General features: G+C 36.1%; 1 protein-coding gene across 2 annotated transcripts in view; it reads right to left on the bottom strand.

Annotated features, from left to right (window-relative positions):
- Positions 1 to 26,978, bottom strand: part of EPHA3 (EPH receptor A3) — a 387,533-nt gene that overhangs the window by 269,589 nt on the left and 90,966 nt on the right. For both annotated transcript variants that reach the window (XM_043448655.1, XM_043448654.1), the window contains exon 3: positions 900 to 1,560. In XM_043448655.1, the coding sequence (XP_043304590.1) occupies positions 900 to 1,560 (661 nt within the window). The remainder of the gene's footprint in view (positions 1 to 899; positions 1,561 to 26,978) is intronic.

Genomic DNA, 26,978 nt, shown 5'->3' with positions numbered 1-26,978 from the left:
AATGCTATGTCCTGTTCAGATTCTGAGAAAGGTCAGTTTATATATAAAGTAGATTCATCTCTTTCACATGGACTTGAGACTTACTAAATGGCCACAAGTAGAATACCAAACTCAATTCTTTTGATTAAGTTAACAGCAAGAAAAGGTATTAAAACAGACTAGATTCCAAAGGCTATATATTTAAGTTCTCCCATGTGTTGACACATTTAAAATTTTAATGATAATTTTTGTGTGTTCTTAAACACTAAACCTTGCCTAATGCTAAATAACAAACTTTGGGATTAAGTGGAATTTATCATCTGATATAATCTTCTGTGGAAAAGATGATCTTTTATTTGATTTTACTTACCGAGATCAAAATTTTAAATAATTTAAATTATCCCTCTATATACCAAAAACTGAAGCATCAACCCCGGATTTTTAAATAAAATATTTTTTATTAAAACACTACTGTTTTATAAGTAAATTCATATTTTATGCACAGATATCACTGAAGAGACACTATTAATATATTTTATTGCAATGAATTATGTATTGCTATGAGATTGATGAGCACAACCATAAATAGTCAGTGCAGAATATAATTCTGTTAGAATCGGATTAGCTTAGTTCCAATATATTTCTTCCCTCTACATAAAAGAGATACACATTTTTTCCCCCTTTCAATTGGTCTAGTAGTACGTAGGCTAGCACCACATAATCAAATATGCTAATATTTGTACAAAAATTATGAATTAACACATCAAGTGGGATAAACTTAGTCTATAAATAGGGTTTATTTAGTTTGAGTCACATTTTGCTGCTAAGTGAATTCAGGCTGGTTTCATTTATTTCAATTACTCTACCATTAACTCACAAGTAAGAAGTACCACTCTAGGGAAAATAAAGAAGACTCTTACCTTGACACATGAAACCTCTTTCTTCATATCCAGCATTGCAGGAGCACTTGCCAATGGGTACAAGCCATTCACCTTCTGTACTGCAGTACATCCTAGGAGGATCTTCCTCCTTAGAATTGTTAACACAAGAACCTCTAACTTCCACCAGAGATTGGGAATCCATGGGTACTGTGTCTGGAAACATAGCCAGATTCTTCACTGTAAACGGGCACTTTTTGAAGTACACTCTCACAGACACTAAGGCAACACAAGCACCAACATCTTGAAAAGCCAAATAAAATCCCTTTTTGTTGACAGGACCTACTTCTCTAACCTCAGTGTTGAGTTTAAGAATACGGTCCCCGAGATCCATTTGCGTGAAACTTTCATCAGCTGCAATGGTGTCAATCTTTGTAAACTGATGTTCTCGGAATTTGACTCCATGATCATCATCAGACTCCATGTAGTACAGATTGAAAGTCTCCTTGCAAGTTCCCAAAACCAATGGAATGCTATTGCAGTCCCGAAGAGTGAACTTTAGCTCCACATAGATCTTCTGAGCTGAGTTCCTGGGGACCCAGTTTGTCCTCAGCCAATTATTTTGACTATGATCCATGACATTGCACACCTGGTAAGTTCGGATGGGTGTGTAATGTTCATCAACACCACTGATCTCTTCCCACTTGAAGAATGAAAGAAGGAGAAAAAAAGAAAGGCAGAATTAATGAGTTACGCTTGATGAATATTTGTGGATACAATATGAAGGTGTTAATGGCATCACAGGAAATACAAAACAAATTAACAGAAACTTCACTGTTGCTCACTAAAGATCAAGATGTGCAGCAACTCTGTAACATTTACAAGGTTCTGTGAATTCATTGACACATTTGATGAACACATTTGAATTTTATTGGAATTTGTGTGATAGTCGGGAAGAAGTTGCTTAGCAATTGATTGGACCTAGACAAACATCCTAGGATAAAAATGTCAAGTCAGTCATCTCTAATAACATGATAAAAATTATTTTGTTGTATATTTTAGGGGATTTTTTTTTTTTTTTTTTTTGGTTTGCTCTTTAAAAAGCAAAAGAAAAATACCACTGCCTAGCATTTCTCTTTATTAAACTTTCCCCAATTTGGGCCAGACTTGGTAAAATCAGTATATCACAAACAAAGTGAATCTAAGTTATTTCATTACCAGGTATCTTTATGCATGACATTTATTAACATACTTGGTCATTTCAAGAAATACATGATGGAGAACTTTGGTTTCTGAAGTAAAAACATGAACATGTCTCCTTCCCATCTCCTCAAAATCCAACAAATGGTTATACGTGTAGAACAGAAGATTTAAGTATAGTGAACATTTCAATTCTTAATATCTTTTACCCATGTTAAATTTTCCACATGCAAGAAATACACAGCTACTTAAGTTGTTGTTATAGCAGTTAGGGTTATGATGGTAATAAAACTTTTTTTCATTGTAAATACACTCAAAAAGTTCCAAGACTTTTTAGAAAAGTTAAGCACTGCTTCTTTGATCCTTATACAGGTTTTGAGAAGCTTTCAAGTTAGCATCACATTGTGTTATTTATGATTCTAAAACTATTATTGTATCTGTTTCTAACTATTACGCCTGTGTCTACACTCTGTTTATACCATGCCCAATTATCTTATTGGTGCTAGGAAAATACATCGTTTTCCACGTCAGATTAGAGTTCTAATCTTCTATGGCTCCCCATTACTCATGTAAGAACTTCAAACTCTTCAGTTTGGCATTTGAGCTTTTCCAAAAACGATTCCCAACTTACATTTATTTTTTTCTAAAAGTTTGAATTGAGATTAGAGAATTCTAAGTTTCCCTTATGCAGATACTGTTCTTGTCTCTGTGAACTCTTTTTCAGGTTTTCAAAAGAAATGTTGGATCTTCTTTTGCTATGGTATAAAAAAAGAGCATGTGTCTTTGCTCATTTCCCCGTGATGCCTCCCATAACCTTAACGTGCTTAAGACACTTCCTGTTTTGTATAACACTTATTAAATATATTTTTCATTTTTAGATTTAATTCATGATACATCATTAGGTTAGTTTAACATTGTTTCATATACATTTGTTAGATTTTAGAGCTCTTTATATCCTTTATAATATGCAGCACACAACTTAACATTTTGGGAATAAAAGATGAATAAAATGCATAAAAATTATGTTTTCTTATAATATATTTAGTAATAATTCAGGGAAATAATAAAGTTCATATTAGAGAATATATTTTAACTTTGTAAATAAATAAATGAAATCCTTGTGATGCCCATTATAAATGGGTTCCTAAAATCTCCACTAAAAGAGTTACTTGTTTTCATAAGGAATAAGTTTTAAATAATTTTTAACTAAATCAATGACATTTAAAATATATTAACATATTTTCTACTCAAATTTATTAAATATACATAGGAATTCCAACCCACAACTCTAGTTCCAAAGTGAGATAAAATGCTATTTTTTCAAATTGACAATAACCAAAAGTAAAGAAATATGGCATTTATCTAGCCTTTGAACCTCATTAGCCAAAAAAATAATTATTTACATTAGAGTGTTTGAATTATCAAATCCAAGCTGCACCCTGCCCCATTACCAATGTGAGAAGCACAGTATTAAAACTCTTTATTCTCCTTAGCTCTCCTACCAACCTAAGAACAAAACAAAAGCAAATAATTAAACAGCACCACTTATTTCAGTAACTTGGATCATTCAGGGTCTGGAATATATGAGAGGCACTCATCTTCTGGAGGCAAAATTGGCTTGTCCCTATTGTCATGACTAACATCCAACAAAGGAACGCATTTTGTTATTTTAGAAAACCCTAGAATAATATGCAAGAAAATATAATGTATTTTTAATAATCACCAATTTATCATTTTCAAACAACCACTCTATACATATATTATATGGAGAGCTTTTAAGAACAAAAGTATATATGAGAGTCTCATTTCTGAGGATTTTACACTGAGGTGCCTATAAAAGTAAAGTCATATTCAAAACCAAAATTAATGTATAACTTTAATATCAGAAAATTTAAAACCTGTGAACTGAGTTGAAGCTCAAAAAAAATTGTAATGTTCAATAGTATTATTATGTTGCATCTTCTCTATCAGTATTACATTGATTCTGTGATGGCATTGTAAAGTACAGAGCTAACAAAAACTCCAGAGAATAAATGCTTTCTGTGGGCATTTTACAGAACATTAGATGATAGGCATATTTAAAAATTAGCCAACTGACTTCAAAAATTTTAGGTCAGAATTTCCTTATCAGAATAGATAAGTTTGTACTTTGATGAATCAGTTGCAATTTTCTCCTGCTCTGGACAGCATTTTGTTAGACACCAAATAGAAATGACACAGAAATGACACCATGTAAAGATTTTCACAATTTGATGTAAAATATGATTTTAATTATGGAGATATCAATGTAGTCTAACATTTTCCTTTGAATGCTAATTTGGCAAGCTATCACAAGCCCTTGAATGCAGACATACGAATTGCAAGAAGATAATGCAAACAGCACCAGCATGCTCTGTGCATAAAAAGGTTGCAGAGAGCAATTATCACTTCATTAATTTGTAATGAAAACCAAATTGCCTGTAAGTAATGGTGACTTGCCATCTCAGACCACTTGCAAAAAAACAGCAGGTCTCTAACTCTAGCGTCTGCTGAGGACTTGTTTAGTTGCTCAGTCCTGTCTTTTTGGGACCCTATAGACTGTATGTAGCCACCCAGGCTCCTCTCCCCATGGGATTTCTCAATGGAGAGAGTGGCCATTTCCTCCTCCAGGGAATCTTCCGGATCCAGGGATCAAACCCACGTCTGCTGCTTGGCAGGCAGATTCTTTGTCACTGAGCCACCTAGGAAACTGCTGAGGACTAGAGAGTGGAAATAAAATTCCTAAAAGAGCAGTTTTGAAACAGCAGCAACAGAAATCATTAAAGTGCTGTTGTAATTCTTACATTTTATAAATTAAAAGAATATTCGTATTTACCCAATCTTCATACTCCAAAAACTAATGTGTACATTCATAAATTATTAGAGATAATATACTGTCATTGTGCCAAGGCCAATGTGAACAAAGAAAATGGGTGATTTAGAATTAGTGACATAAAAAATTGGGAGGTACAAAGCATTTATCTCTTCATTTATCTAATCCTTAAGGAAGAATCTCTTCAAGGGGTGTCCAGCAGTAACACTGTCCAGCAGAAAGGGACGCAGAACTAGGAAGAACAGAACTAATAATACAGACACAGAACTAGTGACTAATAAGAACATAATTCTTTCTAAAGCTCAAATTCTTCAGAATCAATAATTCCAGGAATAGACTGACTCCCAGATTCTTACTATATAAGCTTTTATCATTAGACCACAGAGACCAGAGTTGAATTTCTTGTTTTTTTTTTTTTCTTTTCTTTTTCTAGATTATTACAACTGTAAGAAAAACACATGCCCAGACTTCTTTTCCCTAGAAGGATGATTCAGAATTCTGTTCCCTGTAACATTAGCACAATGAGTCTCCTTATCAACAAAATACAGTGTAAGATGTGAAGGAGATTCAATTTATATATTTTTAGATAGCACGGTTTCTTGTCACTGAGTCAAATGTATATTTTGAGGGAAAACATTTTTAACAATTAATCAGCATTCAACCTAATAACTCTCATTCTAATGAACCTCAATTATAGTAATAAAGGATTTATACTCATTATGGCATTAATTACTCTCTTGGATACATTTTTTGCTACTTGCTAATAGAGAGTAGGAGGAAAGTGTTTACATTTCCTTTAAAAGAGGGAGGACCTGCGATATAGTTAGTGCATAGGCTAACTTAAATATTTAGAAAGTGAGAAACATAACTTCATGATTTACTTTATAAGGTTTAAATCATTTCTTAGAAATCTGCAGATGATATTAAAAAAGAAAATAATGCCAATATTCTTATGTTTGTAATACTACATTTATATTTCAAAGGTGAATAAGAAGCACATGGTTTTGCACTTTAGAAAATGCTAATGTGACCAATGCTGCCCTTAATAACTGTAAGTGATATTAAGTTGATTTGTGTCATTCTTTCTCCTCTCCCGTGTCTACTCTTGCCTGTTTTTCCCTTTGCACATATCATAGCTGCTTCAAAATGCAGTGTTCATCCTAGAAATATTTGAGCATTTATCACACATCAGCAGTTTAAGCTTGGCAATGCATAATCACTTGCAGGAAGATGTCCCTGGCAAGTGTCAGACCCAGATGTAGGTAACAAACTCACTATCTTTCCATCTATGATTAAATAGAATTTTCTTAGCCAATAGGCCTCAAAAGTATATATATATATACACACACACATACTTGTAAGAGTGTTATATTAAAAGGTAGAGTAAAATAAAAGAGTTGAGACAAATGAGAAATAGAATTTGGGGGTTTGGGGGACTTTGTTGGTGATGATGATCTGGGGTTAAATCAGAGAAATATATTTATAACCAGAGGACTGAGGAGAGAGAAGATGGGGATTTGATATTGAAAATTCAGCATCAACAACAAGATGCAGGCCAAAGTTTAAAGATCATGATGCCCAGAAGGTACATGCCTGAGATGGCATGTCTAGTAATCTTAATAATAATGACTACTATCCATCCTCCCACCCACCTTTAACTCCTAAGTTATTAGCAGAAATTTGATAATGGTTTTAGAAATATCTTGTTGAAAATAGGACAATGTCTCAGTTTGGGTACAGTATACAGAAAAGATGGAAAACCAGGAAAGGAAAGAAAAGAAAGACCAGAGATTATTATTGAGGAAAGCCATATTAAAAAGCAGATATTACTTTGCAGACAAAGGTCCACCCAGTCAAAGCTGTGGTTTTTTCAGTGGTCATGTATGGATGTGAGAGTTGGACCATAAAGAAAGCTGAGTGCCGAAGAATTGATGCTTTTGAACTGTGGCGTTGGAGAAGACTCTCGAGAGTCCCTTGGACAGCAAGCAGATCCAACCAGTCCATCCTAAAGGAGATGAGTCCTGGGTGTTCATTGGAAGGACTGATGCTAAAGCTGAAAGTCCAATAATTTGGCTGCCTGATGCGAAGAACTGACTGACTGGAAAAGACCCTGATGTTGGGAAAGATTGAAGGCAGGAGGAAAAGAGAACAACAGAGGACAACATGGTTGGATGGCATCACCAACTGGATGGGCATGAGTTTCAGCAAGCTCTGGGATTTGGTGATGGACAGGGAAGCCTGGCATGCTGCAGTCCATGGGGTCACAAAGAGTCAGACACAACTGAGCGACTGGAATGATTTCCTTTAGGATAGACTGGTTGGATCTCCTTGCAGTCCAAGGGACTCTCAAGAGTCTTCTCCAACACCACAGTTCAAAACGATCAGTTCGTCGGCGCTCAGCTTTCTTTATAGTCCAACTCTCACATTCATCCATAACTACTGGAAAAACCATAGCTTTGACTAGACGGACCTCAGTACATCAATGTGAAACAGTCATAATGATATATCCCCTTCCTCTTGAACCTTCCTTCTCTCTCCTACCCCACACCTCTAGGTTGTCACGAGACAGGTCTGGGATCCCTGCGTTATACTGTAGTCTTCCACTAGTTATCTATTTCACACGTGGTAGCGTATACGTTTCAATACTAGTTTCTCAATTTGCTCTACCCTCTCCTTCCCAAGACTTCTGAATCTCCTTAGAAACTATTGCCATGTCTAATATTTCCAGATAATCCTGCCTCTGTTTCTATCGAAGGCCCTATTGCTCAGCCCTCATCCCATATGTTGTTGATGCCCGATTTGCCGAGGCCCAGATGTGCCTTATGTAGAAGCTCACCTGAATAACCTCATCTTCTACCTCCCACAAAGATTTGTAGGATATTATTATAATAAACAACACAAGTCTAATCATATTGCTCTTCTGTTTCACATCTGGTGGTAAATGCAAAACGTGTGCATTTACAAAAAGATGTAAACAGTGTGTGTGGGAGGGCTACCTTCGGTCACATATTTCTCCTGGTGTGAATGCAAGTTAACTGGTTTTAGATATGCTACAGTTTTTAGAGTTCACTATAATTTGGTCGTCTCCTACTGTGATTTCTGAAATGATTTGTGATTTTTTTTAAGATGCCTCTATAATAGTGGTTTAATTTGTTTCCACATGCATTTATTGAATGTTTCTATATGCAAAGCCCAGGTTAGAAGCAGTAGATAGTAAAACGATAAGTAAAATGTGACTTTTGAAAATCCAGAAATTGATGCTGGAAGGAAGGGCATGAGTATCACACAAGGCAGATGATGATATGTGGTCCATTTGAGTTGTTGCCAGGAGCTGTGGGGAAAGAGGATTACTGGTGGAAGGGGGTTCTGGAAAATCACCAAAGAAGAAGAAAGGGAAAGGTAAGATGACTAGAATCTCTACAGATGGAAATAGGAGGGTTCATTGAAAGAAAGCGTGTGAGCAAACAGAAAGACCTGTGAGGACAGTCCCTGTGTAAGGAGTGGGGTTCCAATTTAGGGCACTGAGCAGCCGGGGTGTTGGCAGTTACTTTAAAAGAAAGGACTGGGCATATTTGGGAATTTCAGCTGATGTATCACTACTTCATTTGCTACCATGAAGGACTATTGAAAAGACGCACATGGTTTGCTCCAGACTGGGAGTTGGTTCTTCAAAGAGGCGGAGAAAGAGGGGCTTCAGAAAGACCTCTGCAAGTTCCAGAAGAGAATTCTGAAGAAGATGACTTCTGCTGAATGGATGGACATTGAACATTTCCCAAAAGATTATAAACAGATATATTTTTTTTCCTATGAATTTATAGAGGATACAGTTACACGTGCAGAAAGGAGCACAGCTCTTTATACGATAATTTTGTGACCACTAAAACGTTTCAGAAAGATTCCCGTTTGTACTGAAACACTGCAAACAACAGAAAAAAAATGAAAGGTACATGTATGTAAATCAATGTTTCTTTCACTTTTCTTTTGTGAAATAGTGTTCTCATTAGATCCCACATATCTGATTTCAAGAACATCTAATTAATATTTATTGACTAACTACTATGTACCAAGCTCTATATTGATAATATGGTAATGAAGAAGATAGGAAAGGTACCTGTCCTTAAGGAACATACCATACTTATGTTAAATCCATTGTTATATCCATTTTTACTTTGTATCCATTTGTATGTTATATGCATTTTCATTTATTTCTTTGCTCATTATTCTTTCTCGCCTTCATGGTCTCTGGTTTGACTTATTTTTCCCTCCCAAACATTTAAGTGAAAGTGAAAGTCGCTGAGTTGTGTCCGACTCTTTGTGACCCCATGGACTATACAGTCCATGGAATTCTCCTGGCCAGAATACTGGAGTGGGGAGCCTTTCTCTTCTCCAGGGAATCTTCCCAACCCAGGGATCGAACCCAGGTCTCCCGCATTGCAGGTGGTTTCTTTACTAGCTGAGCCACAAGGGAAGCCCCCCAAGCATTTCGCTCTGTGCCTAAGACTAAACACCTCATACAGGTTTACTAAAATTAGATATAATGTAATGTGCTAAATGTTAAATTCACATAAATAACAAAGCATAGAAGTATGCTTTGGGGTGCAGAAGGCATTGATTTTTAAAAATAAATATTCTGGTTAACTATGTGTCAAAGAGCAACCTTAACCAATTAAATATAAGACACATACCATGTCTACAAGCATTTTGTAAAAATAAAAATTAAAAAAAAAAATCAGGAAATGAATTTCTACAAAATGTGTGTTAGTAAATTTATGATAAAGATTTTGGAATGTATGATGAAAATTTTTTGAAAGATGAAAAACAAAGTTTGAGAGATAGTGTGTGGCAATGAAAAAAGCTTTCCAAAATAATGCAAAATGCTTAAAGATCTATCAAAAAGTGAATTTCTAGCCAGAATAATGAGCTTGCAAAAGATATAATACATTAAAATATAAATTATGCCATGGGAAGATCATGTCTACATTCTTCATTGTCAAAAGTTTTCAATTAAACCTGCTATTTGAATTTACTTTTCCTGTGCGGGGAAAAATATCAACGTAATGAAAGACAGAAAAAGTAAAATTTTCACTGTAAAGGTTTGATTTTAATGATGAAATATTTCTATTTATAATGTAAAAGAAACATAATTGCAAAATGTTATTTTTAGAAGTATAACCATGAAAAAATTTACCATTAATCTGAAAATTGCTTTCATAAAGAGAAAGCCAAAATAGTTTAAAAATCATCAATAAACCATTTATCTATTCCATAAAGTTGGGGGAAATTGTTTATATTTATCAGAAATTTTTCACTCTTTCTGTTGCTATATAGTCAACTAACCATACTTTTCATAGGTTAAATTCCCCTTTAATGTCAGGGAGTAAAACAATGAGACTCTCATGTTTCCAATTCTTGGAAACATATTTAATATGAAATTGCCCAATAAAAAGGTAATTTTAGAACTCAGTATAACTGCTTGAAAATGTGGGGTAAAATTCCACGCACATCAGCTTAACTTGTCTAGACTAAAAACTGCGTTAAAATGGACATTTACAGAATTATTACAAACGGCCAACTACTTAGAAATTAATGCATAGCAGTGACAGTAGTACATTTCATACCAGTTGTGAGATTCATGTAATTTCCTGCTATGATAATGGGTCACAGACACAGTAATTCATAGCAATTTATGATATACCTGTGGAGCACTCACAGTGACGGAAATGAAATTAACTCGTGTCACTGTGGAACATATGCTAAGTTTTACACATTTTCAGATAACTCAGTTTATTTTTTAACACAGTATGTGTAATTCCTGAAAGCAGTTTTCTGAAAATGTAAGCTGCTTTAGAGCAACAATTTTAAAGCTGCAGAGACATCTTTGGCTGTTGGCTCGCAACCCTGTTTTATAGGAACATTTTTAATCATTTATCCATTTAGTATCTTAGGAAGGCCAGCTATCTTAGGGTCTAAGCTCTAGATACAGGCAGACCCTAGGTTTGAAGCCTACCTTTGCTAGTTAATAGGAGGTTTAATAGCCTATGATTAAATTCACACAACTCTAAAATGCGAAAAATCATAGTAAACTCTTTCTAGATATGTGAACAAAAGTAAACTATCCATTTAAAAAAAAATTGTAACAGTGCGTGGCACTTGGGAAGCAGTAAACAAATATTATTCTGCTAAAGTTAACAAAAATATGTCATTGGGATATATGGATTTTTTCTTATAAAATAATAGCAGTGTGTTTTAAATTCAAGATTTATCTATTTTCTATTCTTATTTCACTAGTCTAGAGATTTTTCAAATTTATTTAAGGTCACCACAGTTTCTGACAAGTGTAATTTGTTTTATTCTTTTGAAATTCAATAAATATAATTAATGATAAAAGTCAACTGACTATATTGTAAATGAGCCTGCTGTCTATTATCTATGATAAATATGCTATCCTATGTGGAGTAAAGTTCTGCCAATATTATTCCACACTTTCCTAGGTACTATATAGTTCTGTAACATTTTTAGACAATTGACTTCAATTCCTTTCACTATTTTTTTTAAATGAAAAGTATATGATCTATCTGTATATTAAGAGACATGGTTTAATAAAATAAAAATATGTATTATTATTATATTATGCTTTTACTTCATACTGGTCACTGTGTTAAGTCTCAGTTATGTCATGTCTAAATTGAGATGATAATAATACCTTTCTTACGGTATTGCTTAGTTTCTTAACAGATTACATTGGCAGTTAATTAGTGCTTACATAGCTGTCACTTGCTAAGTAAAACAAATATTTATTAAGCACTTACATGTTATAAAATTGTTTTCTAGTACTACCATTATGATAATGGTGCAGAAGTCATGGTTTCCTGACCTTGATAAATCTTAATCATGAGAATGGAAATATGTTTGTGTAAGCCTAATGTTCAACAGTCATTCATTTACTCAACAGAAATCCACCGAGAGCCAGGCACTCTTCTATTTCCTGGGGACCACCTTCTCCTTGGGAAGAATAACAGTAAAGTCATCAGTGTTTTAATGGAGCTTATGCTCTCCTTGAAAGAAAACAAAGAGTAAGTAAACAATCTCACAGACACATGAAAAGTAAGCTGACAATAATCATAAAGAAAAACAAAGACAGAAGGGAAGACTATAGGCGACTTGATGAAATGCCATTTCAATAGGGTAACCAGAGATAAGTTCTCACTTTTGTAGCCACGTGTTTGAAGTGAATAACCAGGCATAGAGAATATACGTGGAAACAGGATCACAGACTGAGAGGACAGAAAGAATATGAACTGTGAGATTGAGGGTGGTGTTATAATTAAAGTGTGGCAAGGAGGCCACTGTGGCTGAAACAGAGTGATCCAGGAGTGAAGTGGTGAAACCTTAGACCTCAGAGGAAGTTGACTGCAAAATCAAGTAGGTCCATGTTGGCCATGTGAGAAACTTTGGATTTTATTGTCAGACGAGAAGGAACTCAGTATATGGTTTGGACAGAGGAGTGACATGATTTGACACTTATAGGGCTACTGTGTGAAAAATACATTGTAAAGATCAAGGACCGATGATGTGAGATCATTAGGAGGTTATTTCAGTGACAGAGGATAGGGCATTATTGGTAAAGGAGGGGAGAACAGATTCTGGAACTCTATTGGTGGTAGATCCAAAGGGCCTGATGATAGACGGAGTGCAGGACATTGGAGCAGGGTGGAGACTGCATTACATACACACACTCAAAGAATGGCGACCGCTGATGTGATACCAGGAGGTGGCATATAGGTGAGAAACTTAAATGTAAGTGGAATTTTGACTAGTGAGAATGGGTGGTGATGGTTAGAAAGAGGAAAAATAACACATGCTGGGCAGGGGAAGCAAAGTGTAAAAAGACATAAAAACACAAAAACATCGACTGAGTTTGGGTGTCATGAAGCTGCTAAAGTGAAAGATGGAGCTAGTCTTTCCTTGATTAATTTGACTCATATTAGACACTTGCTATGTACTAGACTCTATTTCCTCTATTAGAGACTCTGTTTAAGGACTCTAAATATTTAGACTCTTTATTCACTGCAATAAAGTGCAGTGAATAAATAGAAATCTGTCTCCTCAGGAAGCTTACATTCTAGTGCCTGTGAAGTTGCTTCAGTCCCATCCGACTCTTTGCAACCCTGCAACCCCAAGGACAGTAGCCCACCAGGCTTCTCTGTCCATGAAATTCCCCAGGCAAGAATACTAGAAAGGGAAAGGGAAAGTCACTCAGTCGTGTCTGACTCTTTGCAACCCCATGGACTGTATAGGCCATGGAATTCTCCAGGCCAGAATACTGGAGTGGATAGCGTTTCCCTTCTCCAGGGGATCTTCCCAACTCAGGGATAGAACCCAGGTCTCGCACATTGCAGGCAGATTCTTTACCAGCTGAGCCACAAGGGACTGGAGTGGGTTGCTATTTCCTTCTCCAGGGGATCTTCCCCACCCAGGGATTGAACCTGCTTCTCCTGTGTCTCCTGCATTGGCAGGCGGGTTCTTTAACACTGAGCCAGCTGGGAAGCCCATGGGGAAGAATTGGTGGAGTTAAGTCCAATCCTGGGATCTGAGCAGAGGACTGAGAAGACTCAGCCTCTCCACGGGATCACTCTGGTTTCTATGAAGATAACAGCAGAGAATTAGAGGAGGAGGGGACAATGATTGCGTGGATAGTATGGAATGAACAGAGGATTTTCTCATCACCCAAGAGATTCAAACAAATATAAGATTTAGGGACATTACTTTGACAAGAATACTAAGGATGGGTTGGAGGAGGAGTGGAGGGAGATGAATTGAAGAAATTGTAGTTAACCCATTACTGATTCCCAGCACCAACATAGTCCCACATAATCCTTTTACTGAATGAGTAAATGAATGGGTTAATTTTTGAGGGCAAGTTGTATTTTGGTGGTAAAACTCAGACTTGGCAATTGATGGGTATTTGCTTTGAAAAAAAAAAAAATGAAAACCTGATAATGACTCTGAGTCAAGTTAACATTTGATAATCATATTGACCACTTTATGAGGCCATTACAGTAATGGGCTTTCCCAGCAATGCGTCATTTTATCCTTGCAAAACCCCTGTGCGGCAGGTACTATCATCAATTAATTCTACAGAGGAGACAAAGGAAGCCAAGGAAGAGACTCAACTTCTCATCCCAAATCACACAGCTGTAAGTGGTGGAGCCTCTATTCAAACCCAGAAGTCTTCCATTCCAAAGCCTTTCCTATTTTCCAATAATCTGTTTTGATGACTTGGAAATGAAAGTCATCAGCAGAGAGGGGCAGCAACATAGATGGGACAGGTTAAGTGAGGAAGAGGAACCGTTTCTCTAACATAAGCTGAGCCTGATGTGTCAGTGAGAAACATAAAGAAGTTTGCATAAAACTTGGCAGGTCATCCAGAAGTCAGTAGACATTCAGATTTCGGAGTTGCATAATCAAAGCTTTGGAAATGATTGAGATGATTTTAAAAATATATAAGACAAGAGGAACTTTATAAACTGTATTTTGAAATGCTTATATTGAGAGCTTAGAAATAAAATGATGAGCAGATGAAAGAAATGGAAATATTATACAACTTGCTTTTTCAAAGCATTCATATTGAAATGTTCCCTACATCAAAAAAGTTTTTCAAGTTAAGTATAGGAAATACTGCTAGAAAAGGAGCATTTACAGAGGTAGAACTAGAACAAGAAGAAAACAAGTCAGGGATAACAGATCAGAGAATTCCAAGAACTTTGTGTTTAATATGAAGAATACCTTAACATAAACAGCATATGGTCTGAAAAGAATGAACTTGTTAGCAGAAGGATACAGGTGACTTACAAAGATTTTTTTTTTTAAGTAGCAGTGGTTTTTATAAAACTTTTTGGAATTAAGGAGGGGACGGCAGAGAATACACTGAAGTAGCAACTGTAGTCTTTTATAAACAATATTATTGAACAGAAAAGATTCAGTGATTCTCCAAAGAATAAGACTGCCATAATGCATTTTACCACATATAGGAACCTAGAGAATTCTTTACAGATGAAGAAACTGACATCTGGAGAAATAAAAGTGTCCAGTGTCACAATTGTTGAAGCCTGGCTTGGACAATTTTGAGCATTACTTTACTAGAGTGTGAGATGAGTGCAATTGTGTGGAAGTATGAGCATTCTTTGGCCTTGCCTTTCTTTGGGATTGGAATGAAAACTGACATTCTCCAGTCCTGTGGGCACTGCTGAGGTTTCCAAATTTGCTGGCATATTGAGTGCAGCACTTTCACAGCATCATCTTTCAGGATTTGAAATAGCTCAACTGGAATTCCATTACCTACACTAGCTTTGTTCATAGTGATGCTTCCTAAGGCCCACTTGACTTCACATTCCAGGATGTCTGGCTCTAGGTGAGTGATCACACCATCATGATTATCTGGGTCATGAAGATCTTTTTTGTACAGTTCTTCTGTGTATTCTTGCCATGTCTTCTTAATATCTTCTGCTTCTGTTAGGTCCATACCATTTCTATCCTTTATCGAGCCCATCTTTCCATGAAATATTCCCTTGGTATCTCTAATTTTCTTGAAGAGATCTCTAGTCTTTCCCATTCTATTGTTTTCCTCTATTTCTTTACTTTGATCCCCGAGGAAGGCTTTCTTATCTCTCCTTGCTATTCTTTGAAGCTCTGCATTCAGATGGGAATATCTTTCCTTTTCTCCTATGCTTTTCACTTCTCTTCTTTTCACAGCTATTTGTAAGGCCTCCTCAGACAGTCATTTTGCTTTTTTGCATTTCTTTTCCATGAGAATGGTCTTGATCCTTTCTCCTGTACAATGTCACGAACGTCTGTCCATAGTTCATCAGGCACTCTGTCTATCAGATCTGGTCCCATAAATCTATTTCTCACTTCCACTGTATAATCATAAGGGATTTGATTTAGGTCATACCTGAATGGTCTAGTGGTTTTCCCTACTTTCTTCAATTTAAGTCTGAATTTGGCAATAAGGAGCTCATGATCTGAGCCATAGTCAGCTCCCAGTATTGTTTTTGCTGACTGTACAGAGCTTCTCCATCTATGGCTGCAAAGAATATAATCAATCTGATTTTGGTGTTGACCACCTGGTGATGTCCATGTGTAAAGTCTTCTCTTGTGTTGTTGGAAGAGGGTGTGTGCTATGACCAGTGTGTTCTCTTGGCAAAACCCCGTTAGCCTTTGCCCTGCTTCATTCCATACTCCAAAGCCAAATTTGCCTGTTACTCCAGGTGTTTCTTGACTTCCTACTTTTGCATTCCAGTCCCCTATAATGAAAAGGATATCTTTTTTGGGTGTTAGTTCTAAAAGGTCTTGTAGGTCTTCATAGAACCATTCAACTTCAGCTTCTTCAGAGTTACTGGTTGGGGCACAGGCTTGGATTACCGTGACATTGAATGGTTTGCCTTGGAAATGAACAGAGATCATTCTGTCATTTTTGAGATTGCATCCAAGTCTGCATTTCGGACTCTTTTGTTGACCATGATAGCCACTCCATTTCTTCTAAGGGATTCCTGCCCACAGTAGTATATATAATGGTCATCTGAGTTAATTCACCCATTCCTGTCCATTTTAGTTTGCTGATTCCTAGAATGTTGATGTTCACTCATGCCATCTCCTGTTTGACCACTTCCAATTTGCCTTGATTCATGGACCTAACATTCCAGGTTCCTATGCAACAGTGCTCTTTACAGCATCGGACCTTGCTTCTATCACCAGTCACATCCACAACTGGGTATTGTTTTTGCTTTGGTTCCATCCCTTCATTCTTTCTGGAGTTATTTCTCCACTGGTCTCCAATAGCATATTGGGCACCTACCGACCTTTATGCTAGTAAAGTAGTGCTCAAAGTTTTCCAAGCCAGGCTTCAGCAATATGTGAACCATGAACTTCCAGATGTTCAAGCTGGTTTTAGAAAAGGCAGAGGAACCAGAGATCAAATTGCCAACATCTGATGGATCATTGAAAAAGCAAGAGAGTTCCAGAAAAACATCTATTTCTGCTTTATTGACTATGCCAAAGCCTTTGACTGTGTGGATCACAATAAACTGTGGAAAATTCTGAAAGAGATGGGAATACCAGACCACCTGACCTGCCTCTTGAAAAACCTGTATGCAGGTCAGGAAGCAACAGTTAGAACTGGACATGGAACAACAGACTGGTTCCAAATAGGAAAAGGAGTATGTCAAGGCTGTATATTGTCACCCTGCTTATTTAACTTATATGCAGAGTACATCATGAGGAAACACTGGGCTTAGATGAAGCAACAGGCGAATCAGAATTGCTGGGAAGAATTCAATAACCTCAGATATGCAGATGACACCACCCTTTATGGCAGAAATGAAGAGGAACTAAAAAGCCTCTGAGAAAGTGAAAGAGGAGAGGGAAAAAGTTGGCTTTAATGCTCAACATTCAGAAACTAAGATCATGGCATCCAGTCCCATACTTCAAGCAAATAGATGGGGAAACAGTGGCTGACTTTATTTTTGAGGGGCTCCAAAATCACTGCAGATGGTGACTGCAGCCATGGAATTAAAAGATGCTTACTCCTTGGAAGGAAAGTTATGACCAACCTAGACAGCATATTAAAAAGCAGAGACATACTTTGCCAACAAAGGTCTGTCTAGTCAAGGCTATGGTTTTTCCAGTGGTCATGTATGGATGTGAGAGTTGGACTGTGAAGAAAGCTGAGCACCGAAAAATTGATGCTTTTGAACTGTGGTGTTGAGAAGGACTCTTTGAGAGTCCCTTGGATATGCAAGGAGATCCAACCAGTCCATCCTGGAGGAGATCAGTCCTGGGTGTTCATTGGAAGGACTGATGCTGAAGCTGAAACTCCAGTACTTTGGCCACCTCATGCGAAGAGTTGACTCACTGGAAAAGACCCTGCTGCTGGGAGGGATTGGGGGCAGGAGGAGAAGGGGATGACAGAGGATGAGATGGTTGGATGTCATCACTGACTCGATGGACATGAGTTTGAGTAAACTCCAGGCATTGGTGATGGACAGGGAGGCCTAGCATGCTGCTATTCATGGGGTCGCAAAGTCAGACACGACTGAGCGACTGAACTGAACAGAACTGAACTGAATGTTACAATGCTAATTAGGGACCAACCTAGACCACACAAGATTCAGGTCTTATTCTCAGTCCTGCATTAGTGCTCATATACCACACTATCTTTTTGCAAGAGAGAAAAGACTAGTCTTAATGTCAGTTTTGATATAACTCTGGTCCACTAGTTACGTATATGAAATTTTAACTAAAATTTTCCCTCAGTTATGGGCAAAGATTGATGAGTTTGAAACAGTATGTGGGATCTTAGGTCTCAAGCAGGGCTGGAACCCACGTTCCCTAAAGTGGAAGCATGGAGACTTACGCATCGAGTCAGTGACGACATCCAACCATCTCATCCTCTGTCATTCCCTTCTCCTCCTGCCCTCAATCCCTCCCAGCATCAGGGTCTTTTCCAATGAGTCAGCTCTTTGCATGAGGTGGCCAAAGTACTGGAGTTTCAGGGAGGTTCCTGCATTGCTATAATTTGTGTTGTTACATTTTTAGATGAACTCACTGCTTCATTAGATTTTCATTTTCTAAGCATATCAATTTATCTTTTTTATACCATGTTTTAATGTGATCCAAAATATTGATAATTGTTTAAAGAAAATCTACATATCTGAGAGAATATTTGAGAATGGACTTAACCTTATGTCAGTCCTGACTTACAGGAAACTGTAAAGAAATCAAAAGTGGGAAACATTCCACTGTGAAAATTATCATGATTATAACTGTTCTATAACATAGTGTATTCAGTTTCATAGCCCAAAGTGAATGTGATTATAATAAAAAACAATGAAATAAGTAGGGATCTTAAATATTCACATGTCCAGAATTAGAAATAAGTGTTAACACATGAAGTTTTAACCATAAAACTTTAGGGGTGAATTAAAATTTAAACATTTTGAGCTTGGAAAAATAGTTCAATATTATTTAGCTAATATTTAGATAGCAAATTAACACACTGGAATAAACTTATCAAGCTAAGTAGTATGTATTCAGAACAGTATTTTGTATAAAAAATATTACAAAGAAAAGCAACTGACCTAATATAAAATGATCGAGGACATTTTTCTAATGACAAATTAAATTGTGCACAATAAATTATCAAGTTACACAATTGTTACCACAGTAATGCCAAGGCCACTATCAACTGAAAAAACAGTTATTATCTTGAAAGCAATTTGAATGTTAACAGAATTATATCCCAAAATAATAGCCAACTACATAAGTTACAGAGTTCTTGTTTTCTTTGCTCATAGTTTGACCATTTGTTTATTTATGGTATCTCAAATTGTCTTATAAATGCTCCAAATAAAGAGAAGGCATTGAACAACATATATTATTTTGTGGTTTCAAATATTATAATAATATAAACTACAACTTTGTTATTATATCTCTATTTAGTATCCAAATAAATTTTAGTTCAACTGTCTACAAAATATTTTAGAGAATATTCAATGATAAATTCAACATTTAGGTATAAATAACATATGTGCCAACACACAATTAGTAGAAAATAATTTTCTAAATTCTGCTTCTAATTTTACAGAAACTGACGATCAGTTTCTGCTTTTCTGATCAAATGTGGCTAATGCTGGTATATTTCAAAGCAGTTTGTGCTGGTTTAGCAGCTGGATGGCTCCTAGAATTATATTCCTAATATCACATGCCTCCAGAATTCTTCAGTATCTAGAACTATATGGCACCCAAACTGATAACATGTACTAGTTTGTTTACTATATTATGATCCTATTTAAAATATGGAACCCATGTGGTTTCTGGGGGATTAAGGAGGATTACAGTACTATATTGAAGAAAATTAACTATAATATTAATTACCTACAAATCACTACAAGTACACTGGAAAGAAAATATTCTGATAGGATATCCTAGTCAAATTTATATTCTGATTAACTGAGAAATAATTCCTAAATCTACAACTATTTAGGTTGTTATAAATGCCATTTAGCATTTATTTCTATTTTATTATACATAAATAATATGTATTATATGTAATGTATACTACTTTATACTATATATGATATGTGTATATATATATAAAACATATATCTGGTTTTGATTTTATATATAGTATATTTTACCTTCATTTGTATTTATTATCATAATTTACTGCTTTAAATTTCAGCCTTGTTATTTTGAAGACAAATAACCCTTTATCCATATAAATCTGGATCCAAGAAAAGTCTAGAGTATATTATTTTCAGTATCAGCAATCTACCAATAGTATTATAGATGGCTCAACCTAAGTTAATGAAAACTGTGTAGCATAATGTGATTTCTAGACCAATGTGACTAGGATTCTCCCCTTGGATTCTGGTGTTTTCTCATTAGGCTTGCCTAGTCCCCAACATAATCATGCACTGACAGTTTTCAATTGAGCAGATAATTTTCCAAGTTTTGATATGTATAACCTAATTTAATCCTCATCACTAACCTATAAGGCAAATGATTATTTGTCTGTTTTACAGTAGATAAGGACACTACGCTACCTCAATATTAAGTATGACCCTGTCAACACTCTAGGAAGTGACGTAGAGAAGATTTGAATTTAGGCACTCTAGCAGGCAGTACGCTTAATCATGCTTCTGCACTGATTTGGCTCTGCTCGTTTTACTTTTCTTTCTAGTGTTTAGTATTATTATTTTTATTTAGAGGAGTTAATTCCAAAAGGCACTTACATGTCATTCTTCTAATCACATAAAAATTAAAATTCCTCTTTTCCCTTCTCTGCTGCTTCCCATTGCCTGCACAGTGAGCTATTCTTTGATTGTTAAGTCCCAATTCATACTGCACCTGGTCTGTTGAGATTTCTTCCCTCCCAGCTAACCTGAGTCACGGCCTCCTCAGCTGTACATTTCTATCACTTCCTAAATAATTCCACCTTTGCATATATTACTTCTTACTGCACTGATTTGCAAAAGCATTTTTCTCCAAAGAGGCTACATTTTCCCTGAAGGTAAATTTATGTGATCTCTAAGAGTACAGAGCGACTTAGCAGCAGCAGCAGCAGCAAGAGGACAAATTCTTTGTGTAGCTAAAGAATCCAGCAGAGTGCTTGCAAATTTATATACTTGCTGGGGAAGATCATATAAAGCATAAAGCTGGTTGGGCACAGTGAGGTCTCAAGAGAATCGTGGTAAGCTAGAGCATATATTAATGGTCTGAAGAAATTCCATTTTAATTTTTCTTAAATACTATTGTCTCCTAATCTGTCACCATATCTAGCTAGGGTCATATTTGCTCAACCAATAAAGAAGAAACATTATATTTTATTTTTTCTAATAAAATAACCAAAATGAAACAGGTCAGCATGTAACCACGTGTTATGGGCTGAACTGTGCACTTCCCAAATTTATATGTTGAAGTCCTAACCTCCAGTAACTTCAGTATGTAACCATATTCAGAGACAAAGTCTTTAAAGAGATAATTCAATTAAAATGAGGTTGTAAAATGCTAATCCAATGTGACTGGGGAGGCCTTATAAAAATAGGATATTTGGACACAGATAGGTATAGATAACAAGCTATGTGAAGACACAGCAAAAAGAGAGCCATGTTTAAGCTAGGGAGACAGGCCTGGAACAGATTCTTCCCTCGTGGTCCTGGAAAGAACCAACCCTTCTGACACCTTGATCTTCAACTTATAGCCTATAAGAAAATACATTTGTGTTGCTTAAGTCAGACAGTCTGTGGTATTAGGTTAGTGAAAAAGTAATTATGCTTTCAGGCTGTGAACTTGAAATCATTATGTCTAGGCTCAAAAACATCTTTATTAATCAAATAGGAACAATAGCAATCAACACATTTTTGCCAAACGAGAAATGTTTGCTTATTCCTGTAGCAAAGAAGTCCATGACTCAGGATTCAGTGAACTCTTGGAAAGCATTTTCTGTCTCCTCCTGACTGTGGAAGCATCTTCCCCACAATAAGTTGTCAAGATGCTTGAAGAAGTGATGATCAGTTGGTGAGAGGTCAGTGAATATGGCGGATGAGGCTAAACCCCATAGCACAATTTGTTCAATTTTTGAAGCATGGTCATGCAATGTGTGCTCAGGCATTGTCATGGAGAAGAATTGGACCTTTTCTGTTGACCAATGACAGCTGCAGGGCGTTGCAGTTTTTGGTGCATCTCAATTTGCAGAGCATGCTTCCCGGATGTAATGGTTTTGCCAGGATTCAGAAAGCTGCAGTGGATCAGACCACCAAACAGTGACCGTGACATTTTTTGGTGTAACTTTGGCTTCAGGAAGTGATTTGGAGCTTCTTCTTGCTGTAACCACTGAGCTGGCCATTGCTGGTGGTCATATAAAACCCACTTTTCATCACATGTCACAATCTGATCAAGAAATGGTTTGTTGTTGTTGCATAGAATAAGAGAAGATGACACTTCAAAATGAATTTTTTCATTTGTGGTCACTGTATGAGACACCCACTTATTGAGCTTTTTAACCTTTCCAGTTTACCATTGCCAAACGACTATAGAATGGTTGATGTTGAGTTCCTCAGCAACTTCTCATGTAGTTGTAAGGGGATCAACTTCAATGATCCTCTCAGTGGATCAACTTCCAATGGCTGGCCCCTGTGATGCTGATCTTCAGTGCTCTCATCTCCTTTGCAAAACTCCTCGAGGCACCACTGAACTGTGTATGTGTTAGCAGTTTCTGGGCCAAATGTGTTGTTGATGCTGCGAGTTGTCTCCACTACTTTATGACCTATTCTGAGCTCAAATAAGAAAATCACTAGAATTTGCTTTTTGTCTAACATCATTTCAATAGTGTAAAATAAATTAAAAAAAACAGCAAGCAATAAGCCGTTAGCAAAAAGAACATGAAACAAGAAATGTGCATTACAATGATGCGTAAGATAACCACTTTTATTTAAGAATGTATTTGAATATCAAACAGCAAAGTTCAACAAAGCAAAACCGCAATAAATTTTGCACCAACCTGGCAGCCCCAGCAAGGAAGGAAAGCTATGATAAACCTAGACAGTGTATTAAAAATCAGAATCATTACTTTGCTGACAAAGGTCTGTGTAGTCAAAGCTATGGCTTTTCCAGTAGTCATGCATGGATGTGAGGACCTGGACCATAGAGAAGGCTGAGTGCCAAAGAACTGATACTTGAAATGTAGTGCTGGAGAAAACTCTTGAAAGTCCCTTGGAAAGCAAGAAATCCAAACCAGTTAATCCTAAAGGAAATCAACCCTGAATATTCATTGGAAGGACTGTTGCTGAAGCTGAAGCTCCAATACTTTGACCACCTGATGCGAAGAGCCAGCTCATTGGAAAAGACCCTACTTCTGGGAAAGACTGAAGGCAAAAGGAGAATGGGGCAGCAGAGGATAAGCTGGTTAGATAGCATCACCAATTCAATAGACACAAATCTGAGCAAACTCCAGGAGACAGCAGAGGACAGAGGAGCATGCTTTTCTATAGCCCATGGGGTTGCAAAAGAGTTGGGCACAACTTAGCAACTGAACAACAACAGTTGTTGAAAGCAAAGGATATACCATGTAATAACATTTGTGCAAAGTTTTAGAGTTTAATACTCAAATAAAGGTTATGTTTTTGCTGCTTAGTTAATGGATTGGTTTATTATATTGTTCTCTGAAATTCCTGGTTCAAATGTTTTCATAGATTTGCTTGGCAAACAGAATTTCAAAGATAATAATGAAAACAATATAAGACCTTTTATTATAATTGAACTGTCCTAGAAAAATTAAGTATCCTTTGTCACCATTTTCTAGCAAGGATTAAAAAGATAATCGCGACCTGATTTCAATAAGATAAATAAACTATATCAAAGAAGCATATATAGCCTTTAGGTTAAGTAGTCATGAAACAGTTAAGCAGCAAAACCTTGAATAGCTACAGATGGAGGATGTTTAATGGTGTTGCACAGGAAGTATCTTAGAGTCCAAGTTTCTGCACAATGAGAGACCTGTTTTCAGCTAAGACTTAATGTTGAAATTATGCTTCCAAATAAAAGGAGCTGAGTTTAAAATTTGTTTTCCATTATTATATCTGAGTAGAAAATAACTGGGCTATTGCACAAAGAAGACATATATTAATAATAAATTGCAGAACATATTGAACAAAATTAATGTCTTCTTTCTAATTCCATTGTTAAAAATAGAGTAATTACAGTGATTTTTTTAAACAGAGCAGCTGATGTGGAAAAAATATTACAACTTAAAGCAAAGGTTCTTTTTCTGGAATAAAAGCAATTGTATCTGGCAGCTTGATTTGGGACAATGAACACTAAAAGAAATATCTCTGAAAATTAACACTTTTCAAGAAAAGATGTGCTATTCAGAATAGAGATGTTTCTTAGTATAGTTTTCACTGGTACCATGGTACCTGCCAATGCAAGAGACACAGGCTTGATACCTGGGTTGGGAAGATCTCCTGGAGTAGGAAATGTCAACCCACTCCAGTATTCTTACTGGGAAATCCATGGACAGGAGAGCCTGGCAGGCAAGAGTCCACGGCATCACAAAGAATCAGACATAACTCAGCACACACGCATACACAGTTTTTAATACTATACTTGGAATGAAAGATTGAGTATTAATACTAATGCAATAAAAGTTCAGACATTAATAGCAATCCTACATTATATCCATTACTGTCTATGGTATACTTCTTATTTCATAATGTAGAATCAATTGTTTTTGTTTAGTTCTCTTTATACTCTTGAGAAAGGCTCAAGTTTATTCCTTTCAAATATTTTTATAAACATTTTCTAAGCAGACAGGAATCCACTTAACTACTACACTCCAGGCACAAGCATCTGGTTTAAGTGGAACATGAAAGAAACACTTATTACAGTCTTACATTCAATCAATTCAAAAGTATTTACTGAGGGCCTATTATTGAGGGCCCAGACACCATTCAATACTGGGTATAGAGCCAGTAGGGGAAAAAATGAACAGCAAAGACCATGTTCTATGGAGCTTATTTTCTAGGGGAAGAAAGAGAGCAGATAATGAAAAATCAAAGATGGTAAAGGGATACAGTGGTCAAGAATCGCTATGCTGACAACTGTATCGGCAGAAGTCTGAGTGATATGAGGAAGGAAACTGTTTGTCAAGACAAGAATAACTAACTAACTATAGGATGAGCAGGTCTGAGGGAGGAATATGAAGGTACTTTGATTTATTAGTTATAAATGCATGTTAGACATCCAAGCCAAGAAAGCAATAAGCCTGTGTCCTTGTGAGTCTGGAATTTGGAAACACAATGGAGATAGAGATGTGATATAGTGATATACAGATGGTGAGATTGATAAGGAAATAACTGTGGAGAGATCAGATTTGAAGAGTGAATTCTGGAGTTCTTAATTTACTAGACAGCAGGAATAGTGGGAGAATCAAGCAAAAGAGTCAAAAGAAAAGTGACTAATAAAGCAAAAAAACTACAAAAATTATGCTCTGATACCAAATGAATAAAAAGTTTCTAGAAGAAGACAATTAATGAAAAGTTTTGTCAAATGTTCCTGCCAGACAAGAAAGTTGAGATTTGAGGACTGAACCACTACATTTAGTAGCATGAATGTCATTGGTGAGGGGCTTCCCTCATAGCTCAGTTGGTAAAGAATCTACCTGCAACACAAGAGACCCCGGTTCAATTCTTGGGTCGGGAAGATCCCCTGGAGAAGGGACAGGCTACCCACTCTAGTATTCTTGGGCTTCCCTTGTGGCTCAGCTGGTAAATAATCTGCCTGCAATGTGGGATACCTGGGTTCGATCCCTGGGTTGGGAAGATCCCCTGGAGAAGGGAGAGGCTACCCAGTCCAGTATTCTGGCCTGTATAGTCCATGGGGTCGCAAAGAGTCCACACGATTGAGTGACTTTCACTTTCACGTCATCGGTGAGTCCATTATAAAATGTGATGTTAGCTGACTTATCCCAGTCTGGATGTGCTTCATCTATTTGTTTATCCAACAACATTTTATAGAGGAAATATTATATGTGAGTACTAAAGGGGTAACTAAGAAAAGGAATGAACCCCTTTCTTTTTATAATACAGTTCATTAAATCACAGAACAACTGAAAACAAAATGTCACATATCAGATCATTTTCATTTATATTATTAGAATACAGTAAGTTGTTTATCTTGCCTATTAAAATTTTGTATTTCTTCAGATTGTTTATTTTTACTTAGGATATACTTCTTACATAATTTAAAATATATTTAAGCTTGTCAAAGAAAACAGACTGAGGTACTAAGGACTTTCATGTTTATTAATATGTAGTAGACTTATTTTCTAACAAGACAAAAGATTCCTCAACCCAAGCCTTTAAGTGATGCCACAGAGCTATGTCATGGTCAATTATTTCAGATAAGTGCCTACAGTGACAAGGCTGCTGCTTAATTTAGACTTTTCTTACACATACAAATGCACACACACAATATATACCAATCAATACTTTCAACAATATTTACCAATTAATTCTGAGGATATACACCATCCATCAAAACAAGGAAATATTTTTAGAATTGTACTAATATTATATGTCCAAATTTATAATTTTATTTAATTAATATTACTTTAATTTAACATGTTCAAGTAATTTTGCCAATGTTTATCTGTTTCTCTTATTCAGTGTAATACTACTACATAGTCATATTTTAAAACATTAATTTGATGTAATAACAAGATAAAAGACTACTTAGTAACTCAACAAAGATAGGATATTCACATGAAAATATTAGTGAAAATAGGTTTTGGGTTGTTGTGTTTTCATTTTCATTCATTTCTATACATATTTTGATTTCTTTTTTGATTTCTTCTATGATTTGTTGGTTATTCAGAAGCGTGTTATTTAGCCTCCATATGTTTGAAGTTTTAACAATTTTTTTCCTGTAATTGAGATCTAATCTTACTGCACTGTGGTCAGAAAAGATGACTGGAATGATTTCAATTTTTTTGAATTTTCCAAGACTAGATTTAT

The sequence above is a fragment of the Cervus canadensis genome, chromosome 27 (assembly GCF_019320065.1).
Source record: "Cervus canadensis isolate Bull #8, Minnesota chromosome 27, ASM1932006v1, whole genome shotgun sequence".
NCBI classification, from domain to species: domain Eukaryota; kingdom Metazoa; phylum Chordata; class Mammalia; order Artiodactyla; family Cervidae; genus Cervus; species Cervus canadensis.
This window is presented reverse-complemented; position numbering and strand designations above follow the sequence as displayed.